We start from the raw sequence: 25,540 nt of genomic DNA on the forward strand, positions 1-25,540 counted from the left end.
GATACTAGCATCTCCAGCCAGAGACTGGACATTTAGTGCGCTGAGGGAGAGTCAGCCATGACTGAATGGCAGAGCAGACTCAATGGGTCAAATGACCAAATTCTACTCCTGTGTCTTATGGAAGAACATAGCACAGTCACTTGAAAATAAGATTGACGACCTCAGGGCAAGGCTGCTCTCTGAGAGGCAGATGAGGCAGATCTCAATTGTTAGTTGCATTGAGACTTGGTTAACAGCGAACACGTCGGAAGCAGCTATCTGACCAGAAGATTTTACGATTTTCAGAATGAATCAAACCTCGAGTTCTGGTAAGAACAAAGGCGGTGGTGTATGCTTTTTAGTTGATTCTCGTTGGTGCATGGATGTTGGGGTTATGTCAGTTTCTTGTTCCCCTGACTTAGAACAACTAACAATTAAAGATAGACCATTCTACTTGCCTTGGGAGTTCTCATCCACGATCCTGACGGCAGCTTACATACCACCAACGGCCAGTTATCAGCAAGCACTCGCAGTACTGCACGATGCTGTCTGTAAACAAGAAATGCCCCATCCTAACACATTTCAAATTATAGTCGGCAACTTTAACTAGGCCTGTTTAAGAAAACCCTACCTAATTATCACCAGCACATAACCTGTTGCACCAGAGGTCCCAACACAGACCACTGCTACACCACGATAAAGGAATGCCTATCATTCCTACCCGAGACCACATTTTGGCAAGTTAGAACATACCTGTACCTGTCTGTACCTGCGTACAGACAGAGCCTAAAGAGCAAGGGTCGAGAGACCAAGACAACCAAGTCGTTGTCGCCGGAGGCTGAGGAATGGCTATAGGATTGCTTTGAGTCAGTGGACTGGGCCGTGTTCAAGAACTCATTCGAGGACCTGAATGGCTACAGCAGGGTGGTTACAGACTTCATTAAAACAGCTGTGGATGAGAGTGTCCCCACATAATCATTCAGGGGTTTCCCCAGTCAGAAGCCCTGGATGAACAATGAAATCTGGAACCTGCTGAGAGCCTGATCAGAGGCACTTAAGTCTGGAGATCAAGAATGCTACAAGAGGTGCAGGTATGATCTCCGGAAAGCCACCTTTCGGGTGAAGTAGAGATTCCCAACTAGGTTGGAAGCAACAAGGGATGTTTGACAGCTGTGGCAGGATTTGAATGCCTTAACCTCCTACAAAGTTAAATCTTGCGACACAGGGGACAGAAGAGCTTCGCTTCCAGATGAGCTCAATGATGCCTTCTATACTCGCTTTGACCACCAGAACACGGAGGAACCATCGTGCACCCCCATGTCTCCTGATGATCCTTTGGTCTCAGTATCTGAAGATGACATGCAGGCTGCCTTCAAGAGAATGAATCCAAAGAAAGTATCCGGTCCAGTCGAAGTATCTGGCCGAGTACTGAAGGCCTGTGCCAACCAACTGGCTGGTGTATTCACGGATAACTTCCCCCTCTCGCTCCAGCAGTGTGTGGTACCCACCCTCTTCAAGCAGGCTTCAGTTGTACTGGTGCCCAAGAAGGGCGTGGTAGCCGGTCTAAATGACTGTTGCTCAGTGGCACTTGTATTCACAGAGATGGAGTGTTTTGAGAGGCTGCTGTTGAAGCATATCAGCTCCTGTCTGAGTGATGACTTGCCTAGTGAGGCAATAGGTCTACAGCAGATGCCATCTCATTGGCTCTTCACACAACCCTGGAACATCTGGATGGCAAAAATGCATACACCAGGATGCTCTTTATCGATTGCAGCTCGGCATTTAACACCATCATCCCCTCAAAGCTAATCAGCAAACTCCAAGACCTAGGCCTCAATACCTCCTTGTGCAATTGGATCTTGAATTTCCTCACTTGTACACGCCAGTCAGTTCAGATTAACAACAACATCTCTTCCACAATTTCCATCAGCACAGGAGCACCACGGGGATGTGTGCCTAGCCCCCCGCTCTGCTCACTTTACACCATTGACTGTGTGGCTAAGCACAGCTCCAACTCCATATACAAGTTTGCTGATGGCACCACTGTAGTGGGTTGTATCAAAGAAGGTGATGAATCAGCATTTAGGAGGGAGATTGGATACTTGGCTGGGTGGTGTAATAACAACAACCTCTCACTCAATGTCAATAGGACCAAGGAACTGATTGAAGACTTCAGGAGAGGGAAACCAGAGGTCCATGAGCCAGTAATCATCGGAGGGTCAGTAATTTTAAATTCTTGGATGTCACTTTCTCAGAGGACCTGTCCTGGACCCATCATATAAATATAATTGTGAAGAAAGCACGACAGCACCTCTACTTCCTCAGAAGTCTGTGGAGGTTTGGCATGTCATCGCAAATTTGGCAAACTTCTATTTGTGTGTGGTGAGAAGTGTGCTGACTGGCTGCATTATGGCCTGGTACGGGAATACCAATGCCTTTGAGTGGAAAAACCCTCAGAAGGGAGTGGATTCAGCCCAGGACATCACGAGTAAAGTCCTCCCAACTAATGAGCACATCTACATGAAACATTGCTGTAGGAAAGTAGCATCCATCATCAAAGATCCTCAGCACCCAGGCCATGCTCTTTTCTCACCGCTGCCATCAGGAGAAGGTACAATTACCTCAGGACTCGCACCACCAGGTTCAAGAACAGTTACTACCCCTCAACCATCAGGCTCTTGAACAAAAGGGGATATCTACGCTCATTTAAGGACTCTGTTATATAGTTATTTCATACTCGTTACTTATTGCTATTTATTTATACCTGTTCAGTTTGTTTACAGTTTATAGTTCCTGATGTTTGCAGTTTACAGCTACTGTTCTATAGATTTGCTAAGTATGCCTGCAGAAAAAGAATCTCAGGGTTGTATGCGGTGACATGTATGTAGTCTGATAATAAATTTTACTTTGAACTTTGATGCTGTCCATGAGCATTCCACCACTTTGTCCCTCTGCCTGCTGGTTGTTGTGTGGGCCTTCTGGTTTCAGATCACACTACAGGGACTCTAAGATGACAGTACTGAGGGATTTCCACACAGCCTGAGGGGCCACTTTTCAATTGACATACTACTAGGTCCTGGGAGGGTGTGAAAGATCCCATGGCCCATTACAAAGAAGAACATGAGTTCACCCTAGTGTAACACACAAAGGAGCCGGGCAAATTCAACCAGTCAGGCAGCATCTATTATGGGAAATGAACTGTTGAACATTTTGAGACAAGACTCTCACCCTGCTCCTCTGTCTAATGTTTATTTCTCAGTCACCATTAAGTGCCTCGATTCAAAACATTGACTGCCTATTTCCATACACAGATGCTGCCTGACTCGCTGTGTTCTTCCAGTACTTTGTTTGTTACTCCAGATCACAGCATCTGCATTCCTTTTGTCTCCAAAGCATACTATCAGTCACTGTCACATTGTGGGGGCTTACTGTGTGCAGATTGGCTTCTGCCTTCCTTCACTGTTTCATTGGCCATGAAACACTTGCTCATGACCAACGCAAGCTTGTCTTTGTTGTTTATCATCTAGTTTCCACTTGATAACAGTATGAACCACAGTGCGAGATTTCACTTGGCACATGCACCCTCACGTGGCAATCTGTGAATTACAGTATATTGTACCTGGCAGAGAACCCACCACTTAACTCCCACAGAAATCTTCCTCTCTGTTGTGTTTTTGTGAAGGTAATTGAGTCACAATCTGCATATTTGCAATTATATTTCTGCCAACTGCAAGAGAGAAAGAACTTGAATTTCGATTCTATCAAATACAAAATGCTGGAGGCAGCTCAGCAGGTCGGTCAACAACTGTGGAAAGGAATAAGCAGAACACATTTTGGACCGAGGTCCAGTAATCTGCATTTCTATTGCACGTTTCACACATTCTCAGTGCTGTTCTAATAAGTATGTACTGTACTTTTAAACTGTGATCACTGTTTTATAGATGTACCATAGAAATAATCTTGTCCAGATGCATCTTGGTGCGGCAACGACTCCGTCTGAGACTGCAAGAGCTGTGGACACAGCTCAACACATCACAGAAACCAGCTTCCCCTCCATGGACTCTGAATACACTTCCCACTGCCTTGGTAAAGCAGCCAACATAATCAAAGACCCCACCCTCTTCTCTCTTCTCCCCACTCCTGTCGGGCAAGATGCTTCACCAAGCTCAAGAAAATTACTATAAGATCATTGAATGGACATCTTGTACGACAAGATGGACTCTTGACCTCACAATCTACCTTGTCATGGGCCTTGCACCTCCTTGTCTGCCTGTACTACACTTACTCTGTAACTGTAACACTATATACTGCATTCTGTTACTGTTATGCCTTTGTACTTCTTTGGTATATTTATGTACTGCTTTTCACTGTATCTCAGTACATGTGGCAGTAGTAACCAATTACCAATTGAATTGCCAATAATGTAGGGTAAGATAGTAGCTGGAATTCAAGACACACATTCAAGGAATCAGGGGAAATGGTGTTTGTGCAGGACTGCAGTGCTGAGGTGAGCAAGCAGCAATGGTCTTATTGATAGGGGGAAGCAAGGATGAGGGGTGGAATGGTTTGCTCCTGCTTCCATTATGTTCAATTATCTCACAGATAATATACAAAATTATCAACGACCTGATGATCTGTCCCGGTAATGATGACCTGTGACCTGTCACAGTGCTGATGACCTGTGATCTCTCCTGGTACTGATGACCCCTGACCTGTTCTGGAGCTGATGACTGAGGAGTAAGTATTGCCCGTGTCAGCTGGGAGATCTCTGCAGCTTTTCCTTCAGTAAGGACCTTTCATGGCACATGGTGCTGAGTGAGACCATTCGGCCCATTGCCCCTGTGCTAACCCTTTGACCAATTGTCCAGTTGGTCCCTACTCTCTCCCTACACTCAGCATGTTTCTCCTCTCACCTCCCATGTGAAGCTCCTATTGAAGCTGCCTGACTGCCCCTTCAGGAAGCTCAAGATTATAACCACAAACATTCCCCCACACCCACCCCCCCCAGTACTTTGCCGACCCCTTCACACCATGGTTTATGTCCACCCACACTCTTGCCACACAAACATTTACTCAATCAAAGCTCCTCAGTGATCAAAGCCTCCATCACACACGTTGAGAACCTCAAGCTTTTGAGTCCTAGTTTGACTTCAAAGGGGAGTGGTATGATTACAACCGGTATTGGTTCCATGCCAGTGCTTCAGAGCAGCATTGCCACTGGCTCACCCTCTCAGACAGCCATTGTCTGCTCTCTCAGGTGGGTATGTAAGATCCCATGACAGCATTTGAAGGAGAATGAGGAGACTGGTTTTCCAAAGTCTCTGGCCAACATCTAGCTCTCAGGTCACCATTAAAACGGATATCTAATCATTATCCTGATGTGGTGGTGAAGCATCAGAGTGACACAGCTGGTAGTGCTACTGCCTCACAGCTTCAGCATCTGAACTTGATCCTGACCTCCAGTGCTTTCCATGTGGAGTTTGCACGGGCTCCAGGTACTCTGGTTTCCTGCCACAGCTCAAAACGTGTGGGTCAGTGAGTTAATGGGTTGCTGTGAGTTATATCTGGTGCAGGTGTCATAGAATCATGGGGTGAAACAGCACGGAAACAAGCTCTTCAGCCCAGCTTATCCTTGCAGACCAAGATGCCAACCTGAGACAGACACAAGTGACTGCTGACATCTCGAGGAACCTACAATCAACTGCAGGAACACAGCAGGTCCACCAGCATCTGTGGGTAGAATGGAATTCAGGAGTGCATTGATGCAAGGTTTCAATCCGAAACATTAACAATTTCTTCTTCTCACACAGTTGCCGCTTGACTCATTGTGTTCCTCCAACCGATTGTTTGTTGGTGTCTATATGAGTTTATTTCATTTATAGAGTTGTACAGGTCAGAGAGCAATACAGCACAGATACAGGCCCGTTGGCCCCACAAATTCATATCATCCACGGTGCCCAATCAGCTAGCCCCAATTTCCTGTGCTTGGCCCATATCTCTCTAACTTCCGTCCCTCCATGTACCTATCATATGGTTGCTGACCATGTGACCACAATTACAGATACTAAATCTTAGAAGTACTCTTAACAGTCAAACTTAACTCATACTATTGTACCTGCCTCAACCACTTCTTCAGGCAGCTCATTCCACATACTCACAGTGCTCCGTGAAAAGGCCCCTCAGTTGCCTTTTAAATCTTTTTCACTATCAACAACACATCCTAATTTGCAAACTTATTGATCAGGTCCTCTGCATTCAAATCCAAGTCATTTTTATAACTAACAGATAACAAGGGTTCCCGCACTGACTGCTGCAGCACATCACCATTCACTGACACCCCCCCCCACCCCCAGTCCAGGAAACAATCTTCAACCATCACTCTATGCTTCCTAGAGTCATAGAACATGACAGCCACAGAAAAAGGACTTTCAGCCCATCTAATTTGTGCCGAACTATTAATCTGCCTAGTCCCATCAACCTACACCCTGACCATAGCACTCCGTACCCCTCCCATCCATGTACCTATCCAAATTTCACTTTAATCTTGAAATAGCACCCAAATCCGTCACATCTGCTGGCAGCTCATTTCACAGTCACCGTCTGAGTGAAGAACCTCCCCCTTAAAATTTCACCTTTCACTCTTAACCCATGACCTCTAATTCGAAGTGTCACCCGCCCTCAGGGGAAAAAGACTGCTTGCATTTACTCAATCTATATCCCTCATAATTCTGTATACCTCTATCAAATCTCCCTTCATTCTCTTATACTCTGGGGAACAAAGTCCTAACCCATTCAGCCTTTCCCTATAACTCAGGTCTTCAAGTCTGGCAACATCCTTGTAAATTATCTCTGTACTTTTTCAATCTTATTGATAACTTTCCTGCAGGAAGGTGGCCAGAAATGTACACAGCACTCCAAATTAGGCCTCACCGATGTCTTATACAACTTCAACATAACATCCAAACTGCTGTACTCAATACTCAGATTTATGAAGGCCTATGAGCCAAAAGCTTTCTTTACAACTCCATCTACCGATGATGCCGCTTTCAATGAATTATGGATCTGTATTCCCAGATCTCTCTGTTCTATTGAATTCTTCAGTGCCCTACCATTCACTGTGTAAGAACAACCCTGGTTTTCCCTCCCAAAGTGTAACAACTCATACTTGTCTGCATTAAATTCTAACTGCCATTCTTCCAGCTGTTCCAGATCTTGCTGCAAGCTTTGATAGCCTTCCTCACTGTCCACTACACCCCTAATCTTGGTGTCATCCGCAAATTTGCTGGTCCAGTTAAGCACATTATCATCCAGATCATTGATATAGATGACGAACAACAGTAGATCCAGCACAGATCCCTGTGATACACCATTTGTCACAGGCTTCCAGTCAGACAGGCAACCATCTACTACCACTCTCTGGCTTCTCTCTCGAAGGCAATGTCTAATCCAATTTACTACATCATTCTGAATACCAAGTGACTGAAACTTTCTGACCAATTTCCCATTCAGAACTTTATCAAATGCCTTACTAAAGCCCATGTAGACAATATCCACTGCCTTGCCTTCATCAACTTTCCTGGTGACATAAGAAACATATGAAATAGGAGCAGAAGTCGGCCATCTGGCCCGTTGAGCCTGCTCCACCATTCAATAAGATCATGGCTGATCTGGCCATGGTCTCATCTCCACCTACCTGCCTCTTCCCCATAACCCTTTAATTCCCCTACTATGCAGAAATCTATCCAACCTTGTCTTAATATATTTATTGAGGTAGCCTCCACTGCTTCATTAGGCAGAGAATTCCACAGATTCACCACTCTCTGGAAAAGCAGATCCTTCTCATCTCTGTCCTAAGTCTACTCCCCCAAATCTTGAGGCTATGTCCCCTAATTCTAGTCTCACCTACCAGCGGAAACAACTTTCCTGCCTCTATCTTATCTTATCTATCCCTTTCATAATTTTATACATTTCTATAAGATATCCTCTCATTCTTCTGAATTCCAGCTAGTACAGGCCCAGGCAACTCAATCTCTCCACATAGTCTAACCCCCTCATCTCTGGAATCAACCTGGTGAACCTCCTCTGCACCGCCTCCAAAGCCAGTATATCCTTCCTCAAGTAAGGAGACCAGAACTGCACACAGTACACCAGACGCAGCCTCACCAGTACCCTGTACTCATAGGTGCAGTCTCACCAGTTTCCTATACAGTTGCAGCATAACCTCCCTGCTCTTAAATTCAATCCCTCTAGCAATGAAGGCCAACGTTCCATTTCCCTTCTTGAAAGCCTGCTGCACCTGCAAACCAACCTTTTGTGATTCATGCACAAGCACTCCCAAGTCTCTTCGCACAGCAGCATGCTGCAATCTTTTACCATTTAAATCATAATCTGCTCTTTCTTTTTTCCTTCCTTAGTGGATGACCTCAGATTTACCAACATTGTACTCCATCTGCCAGACCCTTGCCCACTCACTTAACCTATCTATCTCTCTCTGCAGACTCTCCGTATCTTCTGCACAATTTGCTTTTCCACTCAATTTAGTATCATCAGCAAACTTACACTTGATCCCCTCTTCCAGATCGTTAATGTATATCGTGAACAGTTGCAAGCCCAGCACCGACTCCTGCTGCACACCGCTCACCACTGATTGCCAACCAGAGAAACACCCACGTATCCCAACTCTGCTTTCTATTGGTTAACTAATTCTCTATCCATGCTGGTACATCATCCCCAACTCTATGCATTCTTATCTTATGGATAAGTCTTTTATGCGACACCTTATCGAACGCCTTCTGGAAATCCAAGTAAATAATGTTCATCTGTTCCCCTCTAACCACTGCGCTCATTATATCCTCAAAGAACTCCAGTAAGTTTGTCAAACAGGACCTGCCTTTGCTGAATCCATGCTGCCTCAAACTTCCTGGAAAAGCTCTATAAGATTGATTACACATGATCGACCATGCCCAAAACCCTAATCAATCTTATATGTCCCATCCCTTAGAATACCTTCCAGTAACATACTACTACTGGCGTTAGGCTCACTGACCCATAATTTTGCAGTTTAGTTTTTAAACCCTTTCTTAAACAATGGAACCACGTTAGCTATCCTCCAATCCTCTGGCACCTCACTCATTGTTAAGGATATTTTAAATATCTCTGCTAGGACCTCTGTAATTTCTACACTAGCCTCCCACAAAGTCCCCGGAAACACCTAATCCGGCCCTGGGGATTTATCCGCCCCCAAGACAGCAAAACACCTCCTCCTCTGTAATCTGTACTTTGCTGTTGTATTGTCTTGCTTCTGTAGACTCTGTGCCTGTCCCCCAAGTAAATACAGATGCAAAAATCCATTTACGATCTCCCCCCGGATACATGCATAGATAACTGTGTTTGTTCTTTCAGAGGGTCCATGTATAGAAGCTATCCTTTTGTTCTTAGCGTACTGTATCTGTAGAAGCCCGAGGGATGCTCCTTCACCTTGTCTGATAGGATAACCTGATGCCTTCTTTTAGCTCTCCTGATTTCCTTCCTAAGTATTCTCTGTATTTCTTATACTCCTCAAGCACCTCACTTGTTCCTTCCTGTCTATACCTACTATGTACCTTCTTCTTCTTAAGCCGGACCTCAATATCTCTCGAAAACCAAGTTTCCCTAAACCTGTTAACTTTGCCTTTTATTCTGATAGTAACATAAAAACTCTCTGCTCTCAAAATTTCACTTTTGAAAGCCTTCCATTTACCAAGTACACCTTTGCCTGAGAACTGCCTGTCCCAATGCACAGCTGCCAGATCCTTTCTGAAACCATCAAAGTTGGCCTTTCTCCAATTTAGAATCTCAACTAGGACATGAAGCTTATTGATTAGTCTTAAGGGATGATAGTATTGAATGCTGAGTTGTAGTCAATGAAGAGCTTCGTGATGTATGTACTTTTGCTCTCCAGACGTTCCAGAGTTGAGTGAAGAGCCAGTGAAATGGCATCTACTGTTGACCTGGTGTGAAGGTGGGCAAATTGGAGTGGATCTCAGGCAGGAGTTGGTATGTTTCATCACCAACCTCTCAAAGCACTTCATCACAGTGCTCTGCTGTAATAAGGCTATTGAATGGCCCCTGGCATGATAAGGAGGACTTTTTACCTCACAGTTATGGCCTTGCACTTTTTTTGTTTACCTGTACTGCATTTTCTCTGTAACTGTAACAGTACATTCTGCATTCTTTACAGTCGTGCCTGGTCAGGTTCAGAATCAAAATTCAGCTTCAGGTTTATTATCACCGACGTGTATTTTGTTGTTTTGGAGCAGCGGTGCAACGCAAGACACAAAAATCATGATAAATTACAAAATAAATAAATAATGCAAAAAAAATAATGTTGATGGGTTCATAGACTGTATATCCGATCACAGAGGGGAAGAAGTTGTTCCTGAATCATTGAGTGTGAGTCTTCAAGCTCCTGTAACTCGCCCCCGATGGCAGCAACGAGAAGAAGCATGTCCTGGACGGTGAAAGTCCTTAGTGATGGATGCCAGCATCTTCAGGCAGCATCTCTTGAAGACGCCCTTGGTACTGGGGGAGGTTGTGCCTGTGATAGAGCTGGCTGTGTTTACCACCCTCTGCAGCCTCTTGCGATGTTGTGCATTGGAACCAGGCTGTAAAGCAACCAGAACACTGTAAAGGGAACCTTTGCATATCTGTAGAAATTTGTAAGAGTCCTTGGTGACATTCCAAATAACCTCTGGCTCCTAATAAGGTTTAGTCAATGCTGTGATTGCATCAATGTGTTCCTGCACCAGCTCCAAAACCATCTGTAGTCAAGAAATGTTCATTTGTTTTAGGAGGCCAGTGAGACTAAACAACATTTGGTAATGACAAGATTTACTGTCTTTGTTTGCGTGCTGTGGTGTGGAAGTGGTCTGATTCCTAGATTATAGCTGCTCACACGTCATCTGATAATGTGATTATTCCCCCATTAACCTGTGGCTTGGAGCGTATTAACAAGCTTGTGGCATTTTCAGTGGGCAAATGAAATTTACGAGGATCCTTGCGCAGTATGTTGCCTGCCTCACTGTCAGTACTGAGAGGCAAACAATTCACAAAGGAGGTGGACCCTGATACTGAGCTTCACGTAATTGTATTTCTGCAGCAATTTTCACAAGCTCAGCTTGCCCCAGAGTGTTTTACTGCCAGTCCGATGATCTGTCTGAGCTGCTGTCAATGTAGCAAACAAGTCGACACTGTCAGGTCCCATAAACAGGCAATGCAATAACGATCCCAGGAATCAGGAATGAAAGGTTTAACATTTGATGTACTCAATAAAGATGAGGGGGGAATTTCATTGAAACCTAGCCCAGACTAAAAGGGCTGGATCAAGTAGGTATTTGTAGGAGAGTTTAGGATCTTCAGGCACAGCCTGAGAATATAGGAACATCCCTTTAAACTGAGATGAGGAGGAATTTCTTCAGCCAGAGAGTGCTGAATCTGTGGGATTTGTTGCCACAGAGGGCCATGGAGACCACCAAGCCATTGGGAGTAATTAAGGCGGACACACACAAGATGCGGGAGGAACTCAGTCGGCCAGGCATGATCTACAGAGAGAAATGAGCAGCCGACATTTCGGGATGAGACCCTTCATCAGGACTGGCAAAGAGAGCAGAAGGCAGAATAAAAAGGCAGTGGGAGGCAGAGGAACACAAGCTGGCAAGTGGGAGGGGGAAAGCAGGTCAGTGGAGAAGAGGGGATGATGGGGAATGATGTAAGAAGCTGGGAGGTGACGGTGGAAGAGGTAAAGGGCAGAAGAAAGAAGGAACTGACAGCACAGGACAGTGGACCATGGAATAAAGGGAAAGACGAGGGAAACGAGAGGGAGGTGATGGGCAAGTCATGAGGGCAGGGGAGGGGGCAGAGAAGGGCCACCAGGATGGTGGGGGGCAGGCATGGAAAACGGGGGGGACTGGTTACTGGAAATCGATGTCGATGCCAACAAGTTGGAGACTGCATCTGGCCTCAGTGTGGCAGTAAAGGAGGTCATGGACTGACACATCACTGTGGGAATGGGAAGTGGAATTGAAATGGGTGCCCACCGGGAGATCCTGGCTGTCGAGGCAGACTGAATGAATACACTTGATGAAGTGAACCCTCAGCCTGATGTTGAGAAGGCTGTACCGGCAACATTGAATGCAATAAATAACACCATAGTCTCACTGGTGAAACGCAACCTCACCAGGAAGCTCTTTCTGGGGAAAGGCCAAGACTGATAGTTTCTAGATTGGTAAATGGGTTACAGGTTGAGGGAACAAGGTGGGAGAAAGAGGTTAAGAAAAAAATTAGCCATGATTAAACGCAGAGCAGGCTAGAAGGCATGTGGATTCTGCCCATTACTGTCTGACGGGCAAGTTGTGCAGTGGTGGTGACTGAGGGTGGGGTATTGGACTAGACCCCTGGATGAGGGCTGGCATGATAGCGTAGCAGTTACCATGACGCTATTACAGCGCCAACGAACTGAGTACAGTTCCCACTGCTGTCTATAAGAAGTCTGTACGTTTTGCACTGAGTTTCCTCCAGGTGCTCTGGTTTCCTCCCACATTCTGGTTAGCAGGATAATAATTGTTAGTAGGATTACAATTATAACTGGTCACATGGATGCAATTTGGCAGGACAAGCTCATTGGGCTAGAAGGGCCTGTTACCGTACTGTATGTCTAAATAAAAATATAACTTATGTCCCCAGCTCTTCTTCAGATGGTGTCGCAGGATGTTTGAAACTGACAGAGCACCCTCGTCGGGCAGGCATCACCCTGATATTTATAGTCCTGCACTGGAGAGCCAACCTGGTGTTTGTGTTTCGGTTCTTGCAGTTATTTGCTCATGGTCAGAGTTTAATCAGGAATTGTGCCCCCCTTGTTGGAAGACCCTTTGGCCTATCATGTCTGTGCTGACTGTGACACCAATCCAAAGTTTGCTTCACAGGACCATGGCTCACTGAAGCCCTCTCGGACACAACACTGCAGCCCGATGGCTTCACCATTCTCCACAGAGACGGGGCACTCAGTCTTTTAAAGGTAGAGGAGGTGCAGCATGCTTTATGATTCACTAATTGTAATGCACAGATGCAGTGGTACCGTCTCAATCCTGCTCACCCGATCTGGAACATCTAGCGGCCACGTCATCTATTTTATCTGCCAACCACCAAATCCCCCCTCCCTTCACAAAAACGTGACAGGAACAGGCATATCGAGCCCCAAATCCTCCCTCCCCTCACAAAAACAAACAAAAACGTGACGGGAACAGGCATATCCAACCCCAAATCCCCCCTCCCCTTACAAAAACAAACAAAAACGTGACAGGAACAGGCATATCCAACCCCAAATCCCCCTCCCCTCACAAAAACAAACAAAAATGGATGAGAGGCATTGATTATGTGGATAGTCAGAGGTTTTTTTCCCAGGGCTGGAATGGCTAGCACAAGAGGACACAGGTTTAAGGTGCTTGGAAGTAGGTACAGAGATGTCAGGGGTAAGTTTTTTTACGCAGACAGTGGTGAGTGCATGGAATGGCCTGCTGGCAGTGGTGGTGGAGGCGGATACGATAGGGTCTTTTAAGAGACTCCTGGATATGTACATGGAGCTTAGAAAAATAGAGGGCTATGGGTAACCCTAGGTAGTTCTAATGTAAGTACATGTTCAGCACAGCATTGTGGGTCGAAGGGCCTGTATTGTGCTGCAGGTTTTGTATGTTTCTATGGAACAGGCACATCAACTTCCAAATCCGCACCACCCCACACACAAAAAAAACGAGAAACATCAGGTGAAAAAACACCAAATATAAAAAAACTATAAGACTGAGAAAAGTCTATTGTACCCCCCCACACAAAAAAAAACAGAAAGATTGGGTATAAAGCACCGAATATAAAAAAAACTATAAAACTGAAAAATGTCTGTAGTCCAAGCCCAGATCCAAAACACAGTACAGTACCTCCAGTATATCTGTTGGATGTAGCAATTCCACGGACAGGACTGAGTCATAAGGAGATTGGATAGGCTGGGACCAGAGGAGCGACATTTAGAATGTCACATTCTAGGGCAGTCTAAAACTAGATGGCAGAGGTTTGGGGTGAGAGGAGAAAGATTTAAAGGGGAACTGAGGTTTTTTTCACACAGAGGGTGGTGGGTATTTAGAGTCACTGCCAGAGGAAATGATAAAGGTGGATACACATGCAATGTTTACAAGACATTTCAGACAGGTAATGATTTCGAGGGATACGAGTCAATGCAGACAAATGGGACTAGCTGACACACATCAAAGATGCTGGTGAACGCAGCAGGCCAGCAGCATCTCTAGGAAGAGGTACAGTCGACGTTTTGGGCGGAGACTCACCCGAAATGTCGACTGTACCTCTTCCTAGAGATGCTGCTGGCCTGCTGCGTTCACCAGCAACTTTGATGTATGTTGCTTGAAATTCCAGCATCTGCAGAATTCCTCGTGTTTACGTTTGGGACTAGCTGAGGTAGGCGCCTTGACTGGAAAGCACAAATTGGGCCGAAAGGCCTCCGGGTGCAGATTAACTCGATTACTTTAGGTCAGCGGCGCTTCCACAGTGTTCTATCCAATACTCACCCCACATCACAGCAACAAAGTTACTGGATGGGAGCTTGCCGTGACCAAATGACCTGCTGACTCTCCCGTATGACCGAACAGCGAATATCCTACGAAGGTGCTGTACTTCATTGCCCTTGAGGTATTTATTGTCGGATGTAAATGCAAATCGTTCTTTGCACCATGTTCCAGCTGTAAAGTACGGTCTGTACACTGGACACTGTGTCCATACTTTGTAAAAACCGTCGTTTCGGAAAGAATTTGCATTTCTGTAGCTGCGGTCACGAAATCAGGAGCAGCCAATGGAGTGCTTCTAACTTGCATTCAGTACAGTATAGGGGACACCCGCTCCTCCCCTTCTCTCTCTCTCCCTCACCCTGGCACTGCACGCTTTGCTTTGCTTTGCACATCATGGCTTCTCTCTGCATCTTCTCGCTGCCTGTCCGAGCGGCGGTGCTGAAGCTGGCGCCCGTCGTGCACCCGCCGATGCTGGCCAGACGGCTGCACGCTGGCGGCTGCAGGTAAGGCCACACCTGGCCGGCAGGTGAGCAGGCCGAGTGCCCCCCTCCCACCCCAGGTGTGGTAGCTACCGGGGACCGCTCGCCCCGGGGATCTGCAGCCGGCGCAAATCCCGCAGCAAACAATAGATGGAACTGCGGCGGCAGCAGCCTTTCCCTGCCGACCCGTCCTGTGCAAGACCAGAGGGAGGCAGGTTAATTTAACAATGCGGGCAATCTGAAAAGCAATTCCTCTTTTGCAAAATTAAAAGAAATAAATCACCAAGAACGCAATGTTTTTGCTGATCGCAAACATATCTGGGATTAGCGAGTTTGCAAGTGAATTCAGTGAAAGGATTCATTTTTTTGCAAATGTCAAGCAAAAGCTTGGAATGGCAAAGCGCGACATCTGGTGGCGAGCTTGCATGCGGCAGACATTGTTTTTACGAGTGACCGTCGGTGAAGATCAGTTCAGCATTTGGAACAAAAACTATGTTCAGATGGCGGACCAATGACCTGCAACTTAAGCGATGCTGCCTGACCTTATGAATATTTCCAGGAGTTTCTGCATCTTGTCTCTAAATCTGGCCAAAAGTTTTAGTTTTGAATCGTAGACCAATCTCTAATGTTGCAAAGATTGACTCAAATTTTAGGGGAAGCTTTAATCTAGCGTGGTTTTCAAAGTTCTGAACGTTTAGCTACACTATGTGCAGAATGGAGAGAGGTCACAAGAGACTGCAGATGAGGGAACCTGAGCAAAACAACCTGGAACTCAGCAGGTCAGGAATGGAGGGTAATGGACAGTCCAGACCCTTCATCTGGACTGGGAAGTTGATCCAGAGTTCTTTTTCACTTCTTTGAGAGCATCTTAAAACCGCCGGTCCCCTGGTAAATTGAGGGCAGAGATGAGGAACTTTGTTTTGATTGGGAGGTGGCAGCAAATAATGTAGGTTAGCGGATCCAGATAGGTGCTACCCACACTGTGTGACACCAAAATAGTAACGAATTAGTTCAAATGCTTAGGTTGGTTTTCCCAGCAATGGGAGCTGGTCCTGATATCCAGATGGTCTGGTTACCTGGTCTTGATGGGGATACAGTCTTGGTGGGGATCTGGTCCTGATAGGGATCTAGTCCTGGTGGGGGGGGGGATCTGGTTCTGATGTCGAGATGGTCTGGTTACCTGGTCCTGATGGGGATATGGTCTTGATGGGGATCTGGTCCTGATAGGGATCTAGTCCTGGTGGGGGGGGGTGGATCTGGTTCTGATGCTGAGTAGGTCTGGTTATCTGGTCTGGCGGGGTGGGGGGTGGTGGTGTGAGGTGGATCTGGTTCTGTTGCAGATGTGGTCTGATTGTCTGGACCTGGTGGGGATATGGACCTGGCCAGGGGGTTCTGGTTCTGATGCTGAAATGGTTGGATTGTCTAGTCCTGATGGAGATCTGGTTCTGGGGGAGGTCTGATGGGGGATATGGTCCTAGTGGGGATATGGACCTGGCCGGGGGGGGGGGGTGTTGGGGCTGGGTTTCTTGTTCTGATGCTGAGATGGTTGGATTGTCTGGTCCTGATGGAGATCTGGTCCTAATGGGTAACTGGTCCCAATGTGGATCTAGTCCTGATGCTGTTGACCTCATTACCTGATCCTGGTAGGGATCTGGATTGAGAATCCTACTGGTTCTGACAGTTTCCGTTCTTTCCTTGTCCCCAGGCAGGCGGCCGTGGTCATCTCAGGAACAGCCCTCGCCAAGCAGGTTCGTGATGAGGTGCGGAGAGAGCTGGAGGAGTGGGTGTCTCTCGGGAACATGCGCCCTCAGCTCAGCGTTGTCCTGGTGGGGGATGACCCTGGCAGCCACACGTACGTGAAGAATAAAACCAAAGCTGCAGCTTCAGTAGGTGAGGACAGGTACTGCCCTGTATACTTTAACCCTCACCTTTCCACGGAGTGCTCCACACAAACAATCAGTGGTGACCTCTTACGTTTATCCTGCTTGCACTAATGACATCAGAAAATGCTGGCAACACTGACCAGTTCAGGTGACATCTATCAGAGAAAAATTTCAGGCTAATCACCTTTCATTGAGTGGCAACATTTCTGCTTTTCTCTCCACAGACGCTGCCTGATTTGTTGAGTATTTCTGGCATTTTCTGCCTGGATTTCTGGTTTCCAGTGTCTGCAGGTTTTTGATAATGCTGTGAGTCACTACCCTAGCGTTCCCATGTCTGAATACAGGTCCCACTCCAGAGGCTTGGACACAGAAACCCAGGCTTTATTGAGGAAGTGTTGCCGTGTTGGAGAGCAGCACTGAGAGACAGCTGCACTGACAGATACAGAGATGCAGCTGGTTTTCCTCATCTCAGGGTATAAGAGATCTGAAGAACAGATCACAGAATGTAGAACATTACAGCACAGCGCAGGCCCTTCGGCCTACAACATTCTGTCACCTTTGAACCTACTCTGAGATCAATCTAACCCTTCCCTCTCACATGGCCTTTTTTTTTCTATCATCCACGCACCTAGCCAAAATTCTTGTAAGTGTGCCTAATTGTACCTGTCTCTCCCACTACCCCTTGTAGACCACACTTGGAGTATTGTGCTCCATTCTGGTTGCTTCATTATAGGAAGGATGAACTTACCACTTTCCGCTTAAAAAAAAACTACCTTTGATGTCCCCCTATACTTTCCTCCAATCACCTTGAAATTATGTCCTCTCGTGTTAGTTATTGCCGCCCTGGGGAAAAAAGCTCTGGTTGTTCATCCTGTCTGTGCTTCTTCTCATGTTATACTCCTATCAGGTCACCTCTCATCCTTCTTCACTTCAAAAAGAGAAGCCCTAGCTTGCTCAGCCTATCCTCATAAGACATGTTCTCTAATCCAGGCAGGATCCTGGTAAATCCCTTCCTACCCTCTCTGAAGGTTCCACACCTTTCCGATAATGAGGTGACCAGAACTGAATACAGAACCCCAAGCAACACATAGAAAATGCTGGAGGAACTCAGCAGGCCAGGAAGCATCTATGGAAAAGAGTACAGCTGGCATTTTCGGCCGAGCCCCTTCATCAGGACTGGAGAAAAAAGATGAGAAGTCAGGGTTAGAAGGTGGGGGTGGGGTGGTGAGGAGGAAACAGAAGGTGATAGGTGCGACTGGGAGGGGAGGGGGAAGTAAAGAGCTGGGAAATCGATTGGTGAAAGGGATAAGGGGCTGCAGAAGGGGGAGTCTGATACGAGAGGACAGAAGGCCATGGAAGAAAGGGAAGGGCGAGGAGCACCAGAGGGAGGTAATGGGCAGGTAAGGAGACAAGGTGAGAGAGGGGAATGGGAATGGGGAATGGTGAGGGGGGGGGCATTACTGGAAGTCCAGGAAATAGATGTTCATGCCATCGAGTTGGAGGCTACACGGACATAATACAAGGCGTTGCTCCTCCAACCTGAGTGTGCTCACATCGCGGCTGTAGAGAAGGCCATGGATTGACATAGCCAAATGGGAATGGGAAATGGAATTAAAATGGGTGACCACTGGGAGATCCTGCTTTTCCTGGTGGATGGAGCGTAGGTGCTCGGCGAAGCGGCCACCCCATCTACGTCGGGTCTCACTGATAAACAAGAGGTCGCACCGGGATTATTGAATACAGTAGAGGACCCCAGCAGACACACAGTGAAGTGTTGCCTCACCTGAAAGGACTGGGGCCCTGAGTGGTAGTGAGGGAGGAGGTGTAGGGCAGGTGTGGTACTTGTTCTGCCCGCATGGATAAGTGCCAGGATGGAGATCAGTGGGGAGGGAGGAATGGACAAGGGAGTCGCATGGGGAGTGATCCCTGCAGAAAGTGCTGGGAAGGGAAAGATGTGATTGGTGGTGGGATCCCGTTGGAGGTGGTGGCAGTTATGGAGAATTACAGCATGTGCTGGGTGTGGAGGCTGGTGGGGTGGTAGGTGAGGACAAGAACAACCCTATCCCTGGTGATGTGGCAGAGGATGGGGTGAGGGCAGACTTGCATGAAATGGAAGCGATGCGATTCAGGGCAGTGTTGAAGGTGGAAGAAGGAAAGCCCTTTCTTTGAAGAGGGAGGACATCTTAGTTCTGGAATGAAAAGCCTTATCCTGAGAACCGATGCAGGGGAGATGGAGGAATTGCGAAAAGGGGATGGAATTTTTTCAAGTAACAGGATGGGAAGAGGTATAGTCCAGGTAGCTGTGAGAGTCAGTGGGTTTATAAAAGATATCAGTAGATAAGCTGTCTCTAGAGATGAAGACAGAGAGATTGAGAAAGGGGAGGAAGGCATCAGAGATGGACCAGGTAAATTTGAGGGCAGGGTGGAAGTTAGAGGCAATTTACAGAGACAATACTCCCAAGTGTAGTCAAACCAGAGCTTTATAGAACTGCAACATTAACTTGCATCAGCTCTTGAACTCAGTTCCCTGACTAACAAAGGCCAACATACCATAAAACATTCTTGACCACCATGCCAACTTGCATGGCAACTTTGAGGGATCTAGACACATGGACTCCAAGATCCCTCTGTTCCTCCGCACAGGGTCCTGACATTAACTCTGTACTTTGCCTAAAAGTTTGACCTTCCAAACTCTATCACTTAGCGCTTTTCTGGACTGAATTCCATCTGCCACTCTCAGCCGCCTCTGTTTATAAGGGTCTGTAATACCCAGGATCATTCCTACGGCCTTTCCTGAATAAAGGAATAGCATTTTGTATCCTCCAATCTTCTGGTACTACTCCTGTGGTCAGTGAGGATGCAAAGATCATTGTCAATGGCACAGCAATCTCTTCCCTTGTTTCCTGGGGTATAACCCATCCAGTCCCAGGACTTACCTATCCTAATGTTTTTCAAAAGTTCTAGCACAGCCTTTTCCTGAACCTCAACATGTTCCAGCACGTTACTGTGTTCTATGCTGACCTGACATTCGTCCAGGTTCCTCTTACTGATGAATACTGAGGTAAAGTATTCATTAAGGACCTCCCCAGCCTCCTCTGATTCCAGGCACGTGTCCTCTTTAATCCCTGATTGATCCTACCCTCACTCTAGTCGTCCTGCTCTTCACATACATGTAAGATGCTTTAGAGTTTTCCTTAATCCTGCTCGTCAAGGCTTCGTGTCCCCTTCTAGCTCTCCCATCCATTCTTAAGCTCTTTCTTGCCTGCCTTATGACTTTCAAGTGTCCTGTCTGATCTTCAGGCTTTATAAACCTTAAGTATGCTTCCTCCTTCCTCTGACTAAATGCGCTACCTCTCTTGTCAACTCTGGTTTCTTCACCCTACTTTTCCTTCCTTGCTTGAAAAGGGACAAATCTCGTTATGGACAATGATGTATAGCTTCACTCTGCTTGCAGGCATCATCAGTGAAACCATTCTACGACCTGCCAGTGTGTCACAGGAAGAACTTCTGGAAATAATTGAGAAGTTGAACCGGGATCCGAAGGTCACTGGGCTGCTGGTTCAGCTCCCTCTGCCTGGTGAGTTTCATCCTGGCACTTACCCAGTACACTGGGAAAACAAAGAAGAAACACCCAGTTAACTTTCCAGATCAAAGCCCTTAAGTAAGAACTGTTTCTGTTTTCCTGAGAAATAAAAGGCAGCCATTCAGCCCATTGTGTCTATGTCAGCTCTCCAAGCAATCCCATCTCTCCCATTCCCATCAGTCCTTTATCCCAGATTTCCCTCTAAGCTATTTTCTCTCAAACACCCATCAACCTTCCCTGATGATTCCGGCACCAACAAGGGACAATTTACAGAAGGTAACAGCACAACTTTAGGACCTGGGAGCACCCAGAGGAAACCCATGCAGTCACAGGAAGAACAGCACTCAAGGTCAGGACTGAATCCAGATCTCTGAAGCTGTGAGGCAGTGACTCGGTGTCACTGTGCTGCTGTCCTTTTAAATAGGAACAACTATCATAGAAGATTTTATAGATTCAGTTCATAGTTTCTGGGTACTGCTGACTAGCTTAAGATTACATTTATTGCCCATCCCTAACCGCCATCTTGAGAAGGTGGGGAATGAGCTGCCATCTTGAGAAGGTGGGGAATGAGCCGCCATCTTGAGAAGGTGGGGGAATGAGCTGCCATCTTGAGAAGTTGGGGGATGAGCTGCCATCTTGAGAAGGTGTTCCTACAGTGCTGGCTGGAGAGGGAGTCTGAGGATTTAGACCCAGTGAGACGAAGGAACAGCAGTGCCATAAAGGAAACCTGATGGTGGTGGTGTTCCCATGCACCTTGTCCTTCTTGGCGGGAGAGCTGATGGGTTTGGGAGGTGCTATCAGAGTAGTCTGGACAAGTAACTACATTGTAGTGTTGTAGATGGTGCACACTGCAGCTACTGTGTGCCGGCAGAGGGAAGGCGTGTGCTGGGTGCTGCTAATCAAGATGCTGCTTTGTCCTGGATAATGTCGATCATCTTGAGTGATATTGGAGCTGCACTTGTTCTGAATTGTGCCTTGTTGATTGTGGAAAGGCCTTAGGGTATCAGGAGACGTGACACGTGCCACGTGCCACTGACTTGTACTTATAGCTACAGTACGCAATTGGGCTGGGTTTCTGCTCCATGTGACCCCCCCAGAATGTTGGTGATTGGTGTCTTACCACTGAGTTAGGGGTAGGTGGTGAGACTCTCACTTGGGTGAGATGACCATTGCCTGGCACTTCTGTGGCATGGATGTTACCTGCCACTCAACGCTCATTGTCTGAAGAGTTGCAAGTAGAAGTGAGCATTGTGCAAGTCATCGTTGACCATCCCGAGAAAGGAGGGTGGCTGGGCAGAGGACTCACCGATGAGGGTATTGACCACCAGTGAAGATAATGAGCTTTCTTTGTGTGAGGGATAACTCGAGGCACTGGAATGCTCTCCCTTTGACATCCATAGAGTTTGTTTCACCTGGGCTCCCTGATGCTACACTCAGTCAAGTGATTCTGATTCAGATTTATTTATCGCGTGCACATCGAAACATGTAGTTGTTTGCGTTAACAGCCAGCATGCCCGATGATGTGCTGGAGGCAAATGTCGCCACACATTCTGGCACCAGTGTTGCATGTGCACCATGTTCTGCAGAACAACATAAGCAACAGCAATAAAAAACAAGACAACAGCAAAACAGGCCCATTTCCCACACCCACACATACCCAATCACACACCCATTCACATACAGACAGGCAGGCTTCCAACCCAAGGACAGGCCATTTCTGGGCCTCCAGTCCTTGGACCTGGACTCTTAGGCTCGCAGACATTGGGGCCCCAACTTCAGACTTTGCCCCAGGACTTGCTGATCATGGGCTTGATCTTTGAGTCTCGACTTCCAGACTCACGTGGATCTCTGACCCTGGTGTGTCAGGCCTCATGATTCTTTCGAGCCTCTACCTTCAGCTTCAAAGGGATGCCTTGATATCAAGGGCAGCCACTCTCACCTCAGCTCTGGAATTCAGCTTCTTGGTGTATTTTGGACTGAGACTGGAGTTTGGTGGTTCTGGGTAAAGTGAGCAGGTGGTTGGTAAGTACAGCTGACGGCTGCATTGATTATATCTTCCAGCACTTTGCTGATCAAAGGAGAATAGTTTGCAGAGCCATGAGCAGCGGGAGTGAGGAGTGAGATTACCTGGATTGCTCTGCGGTGATGCTGTATAGATTCGATGTGCTGAATGATGATCTTTGCTGTATCAATTCCATTAACAGAAATGAGTGGACTGGATTTGTCTAGCATTTTGTGAACACAACAGGTGTGGGCAGTTCTCCACATTGTCAGATTGGCGTAAATTAAGTAACTGGTAAACTGGTAAATTTGTTTATTATTGTCACACCCACTGAGGTTCAGTGAAAAACTTGTCTTGTGTGTCGTTTATGCAGATCAATTCATTACAATACTGCATTGGGTAGCACAAACTAAAACAATAACAGACTACAGAATAAAATTTTGCAGTTAGAGAAGGTGCAGTTCAGATGGACAATAGGGTACAAGATCATAACAAGGTATATTGTGAGATCAAGGTCCATTTTATTGTACTGGGGGACCATACAATGGGTCTTATAACACCGACCTTGAGCATGGTGCTATGGGCTTTCAGGCTTTTGTATTTTCTGCCCAATGGGAGGGGGGAGAAGAGAAAATGTTTAGGGTGGGTGGTGCCTTTGATTTTGCTGGCTGCTTTACCAAGGCACTGAGAAGTATAGTGCGAGGAGGGGAAGTTATTTCCTGAGCTGTGCCCACAACTCTCTGCGGTCGATGGCAGAGCAGTGGCCATAGCAAGCCGTGATGCATCTGGATATGGTGCCTGAATCAAATTTGATGAGGGTCAAGGGTGATGTGCCAAATGTCCATAGTCTCCTGAGGAAGTAGAGGCATTAGTGAGTTTTCTTGGCCATGGCGTCAACGTAATTGGACCAGGACTGTTTGTTGGTGATGTTCATTGCTAGGAGCTTGAAGTTCTCAACTCTCTTGACCTCAGGACCATTAATGTAAACAGCTGCCCGTACACTAACCCCCTCCCCGAAATCAATGAGCAGCTCTTTTTCAAAGATCGAGGGAAAGATTATTGTCATGATGCCATGCCACTAGACTCTCTATCTCCTTCCTGCACTCTGTAACTCATGATTATTTGAGATCTGGCCCACTACAAGGGACTGAAACAGCTTAGCTAGAGGCACAGTTTGTTCCGGAGAGCAGGTCCAGGGTATGTTGTCTGATCCCTTGGCGTTTGCTGTGACCACTTATCTCAGCCATTTCTCGATGTGGAGTGAACGGAACGGTCTGGAGACTGCTTTCTGTGATGGTGGGACTCTCAGAAGGAGCCAAGGTAGATCACCGACCTCACACTTCTTTAGCACTCCCAGGCTGGGTCCTGCCGTCGTTGAGGGGGGGGATGTTCATGGAGCCTCGAGCTCCGACTAGCGTTCAGTTGGCCACCACTCTCACCCATATGTGTTAGGACAGTGGACTGTTTTGCCTGCCACCCAGTGTTGGAGGTTCAGGTTACCACCTTAAGGCTTGTCTGTTGCTGCCCCTGGCGTGATCTTCTGTGTCTCCCAATAAGCTGGGACTTGCCCAGCAACATGCCCGGCCATGTGGTTACAGGGTGTGTGGCAGTCATCCACAGGGCCTCGTGGACTCTCAGTTTGGAGCTGCCGGATCTGTTCTGAGTCTATCCCACTGGGCAGGGCTACAGTGTCACACAGCACCGTGGAGGGTGTCCGCAGTGTGAAGGATTGTGTCTCGAGTACAGGGCATCATGTTGCAGCTATATGTTGTTGGTGCCAGGGGAAGTTTGCCAGTAAGCTGGTGCAGAACAGATACGCGGGGATGCTGGTGCGACTGGAGGGCTTGAGTTCTACGGAGAGACTGGGTAGGCTGGGACATTTTTCCCCTGGAGCGGAGGAGGCTGAGTGGTGACTGTAAGGAGGTTTATAAAGCCATGCAGCAGGTGAATGGTCACAGACTTTTTCCCAGGGTAGGGGAATCCAAAATTAGAGGGCCCTGCTTTCAGGTGAGAGGGACAGATCTAACAGAGTCCTGAGGAGAAGCTTTTTCACACGGGGTTTGTCAGTACATGGAATGAGCTGGCAGAGGAAGCTGCAGATATGAGTACAGTTACAACGTCTAAAGAGCGTTCGACAGATACAAGGACAGGAATGGTTTAGAAATATACGGGCCAAACACGGGCAAGCAGAACTCAGACCAAGGCACCTTGGTTGGCGTGGGTGAATTGGGCTGAAGGATCTGTTTCCATGCTGTATAACTCTACGGTTCAGAATCAGAACCAGGTTTAATATCACCGGCATATGTTGTGAAATGTGTTGTTAGGCAACAGCTGTACATTGTACTACATAATAATAAAATCTGTAAATTACAGTTAGAAGTCTATATATGTTAAATTAACTAAGTAGTTCAAAAGGAGACGAAAAAGTAGCAAGTTTATGTTACACACATCAAAGTTGCTGGTGAACGCAGCAGGCCAGGCAGCATCTGTAGGAAGAGGTGCAGTCGACGTTTCAGGCCGAGACCCTTCGTCAGGACTAACTGAAGGAAGAGTTAGTAAGAGATTTGAAAGTTGGAGGGGGAGGGGGAGATCCAAAATGATAGGAGAAGACAGGAGGGGGAGGGATGGAGCCAAGAGCTGGACAGGTGATTGGCAAAAGGGATACGAGAGGATCATGGGACAGGAGGTCTGAGAAGAAAGACAGGGGGGGGGACCCAGAGGATGGGCAAGAGGTATATTCAGAGGGACAGAGGGAGAAAAAGGAGAGTGAGAGAAAGAATGTGTGTATATAAATAAATAACAGATGGGGTATGAGGGGGAGGTGGGGCCTAGCGGAAGTTAGAGAAGTCGATGTTCATGCCATCAGGTTGGAGGCTACCCAGACGGAATATAAGGTGTTGTTCCTCCAACCTGAGTGTGGCTTCATCTTTACAGTAGAGGAGGCCGTGGATAGACATGTCAGAATGGGAATGGGATGTGGAATTAAAATGTGTGGCCACTGGGAGATCCTG

At 47.0% G+C, this 25,540-nt stretch overlaps 1 protein-coding gene across 2 annotated transcripts in view; it reads left to right on the plus strand.

The window, feature by feature from the left end:
- Nucleotides 1–25,540, plus strand: part of LOC134345758 (bifunctional methylenetetrahydrofolate dehydrogenase/cyclohydrolase 2, mitochondrial-like) — a 67,453-nt gene that overhangs the window by 11,289 nt on the left and 30,624 nt on the right. Inside the window, exons 1-3 of one of the 2 annotated variants that reach the window (XM_063046932.1) lie at nt 14,976–15,085; nt 16,767–16,951; nt 20,399–20,521. In XM_063046932.1, the coding sequence (XP_062903002.1) occupies nt 14,976–15,085; nt 16,767–16,951; nt 20,399–20,521 (418 nt within the window). Of the gene's footprint in view, nt 1–14,975; nt 15,086–16,766; nt 16,952–20,398; nt 20,522–25,540 lie in introns of those variants that run through there. The other variant, XM_063046933.1, reaches the window with a different exon arrangement.

Source organism: Mobula hypostoma, chromosome 4 (genome assembly GCF_963921235.1).
Source record: "Mobula hypostoma chromosome 4, sMobHyp1.1, whole genome shotgun sequence".
NCBI lineage: Eukaryota > Metazoa > Chordata > Chondrichthyes > Myliobatiformes > Myliobatidae > Mobula > Mobula hypostoma.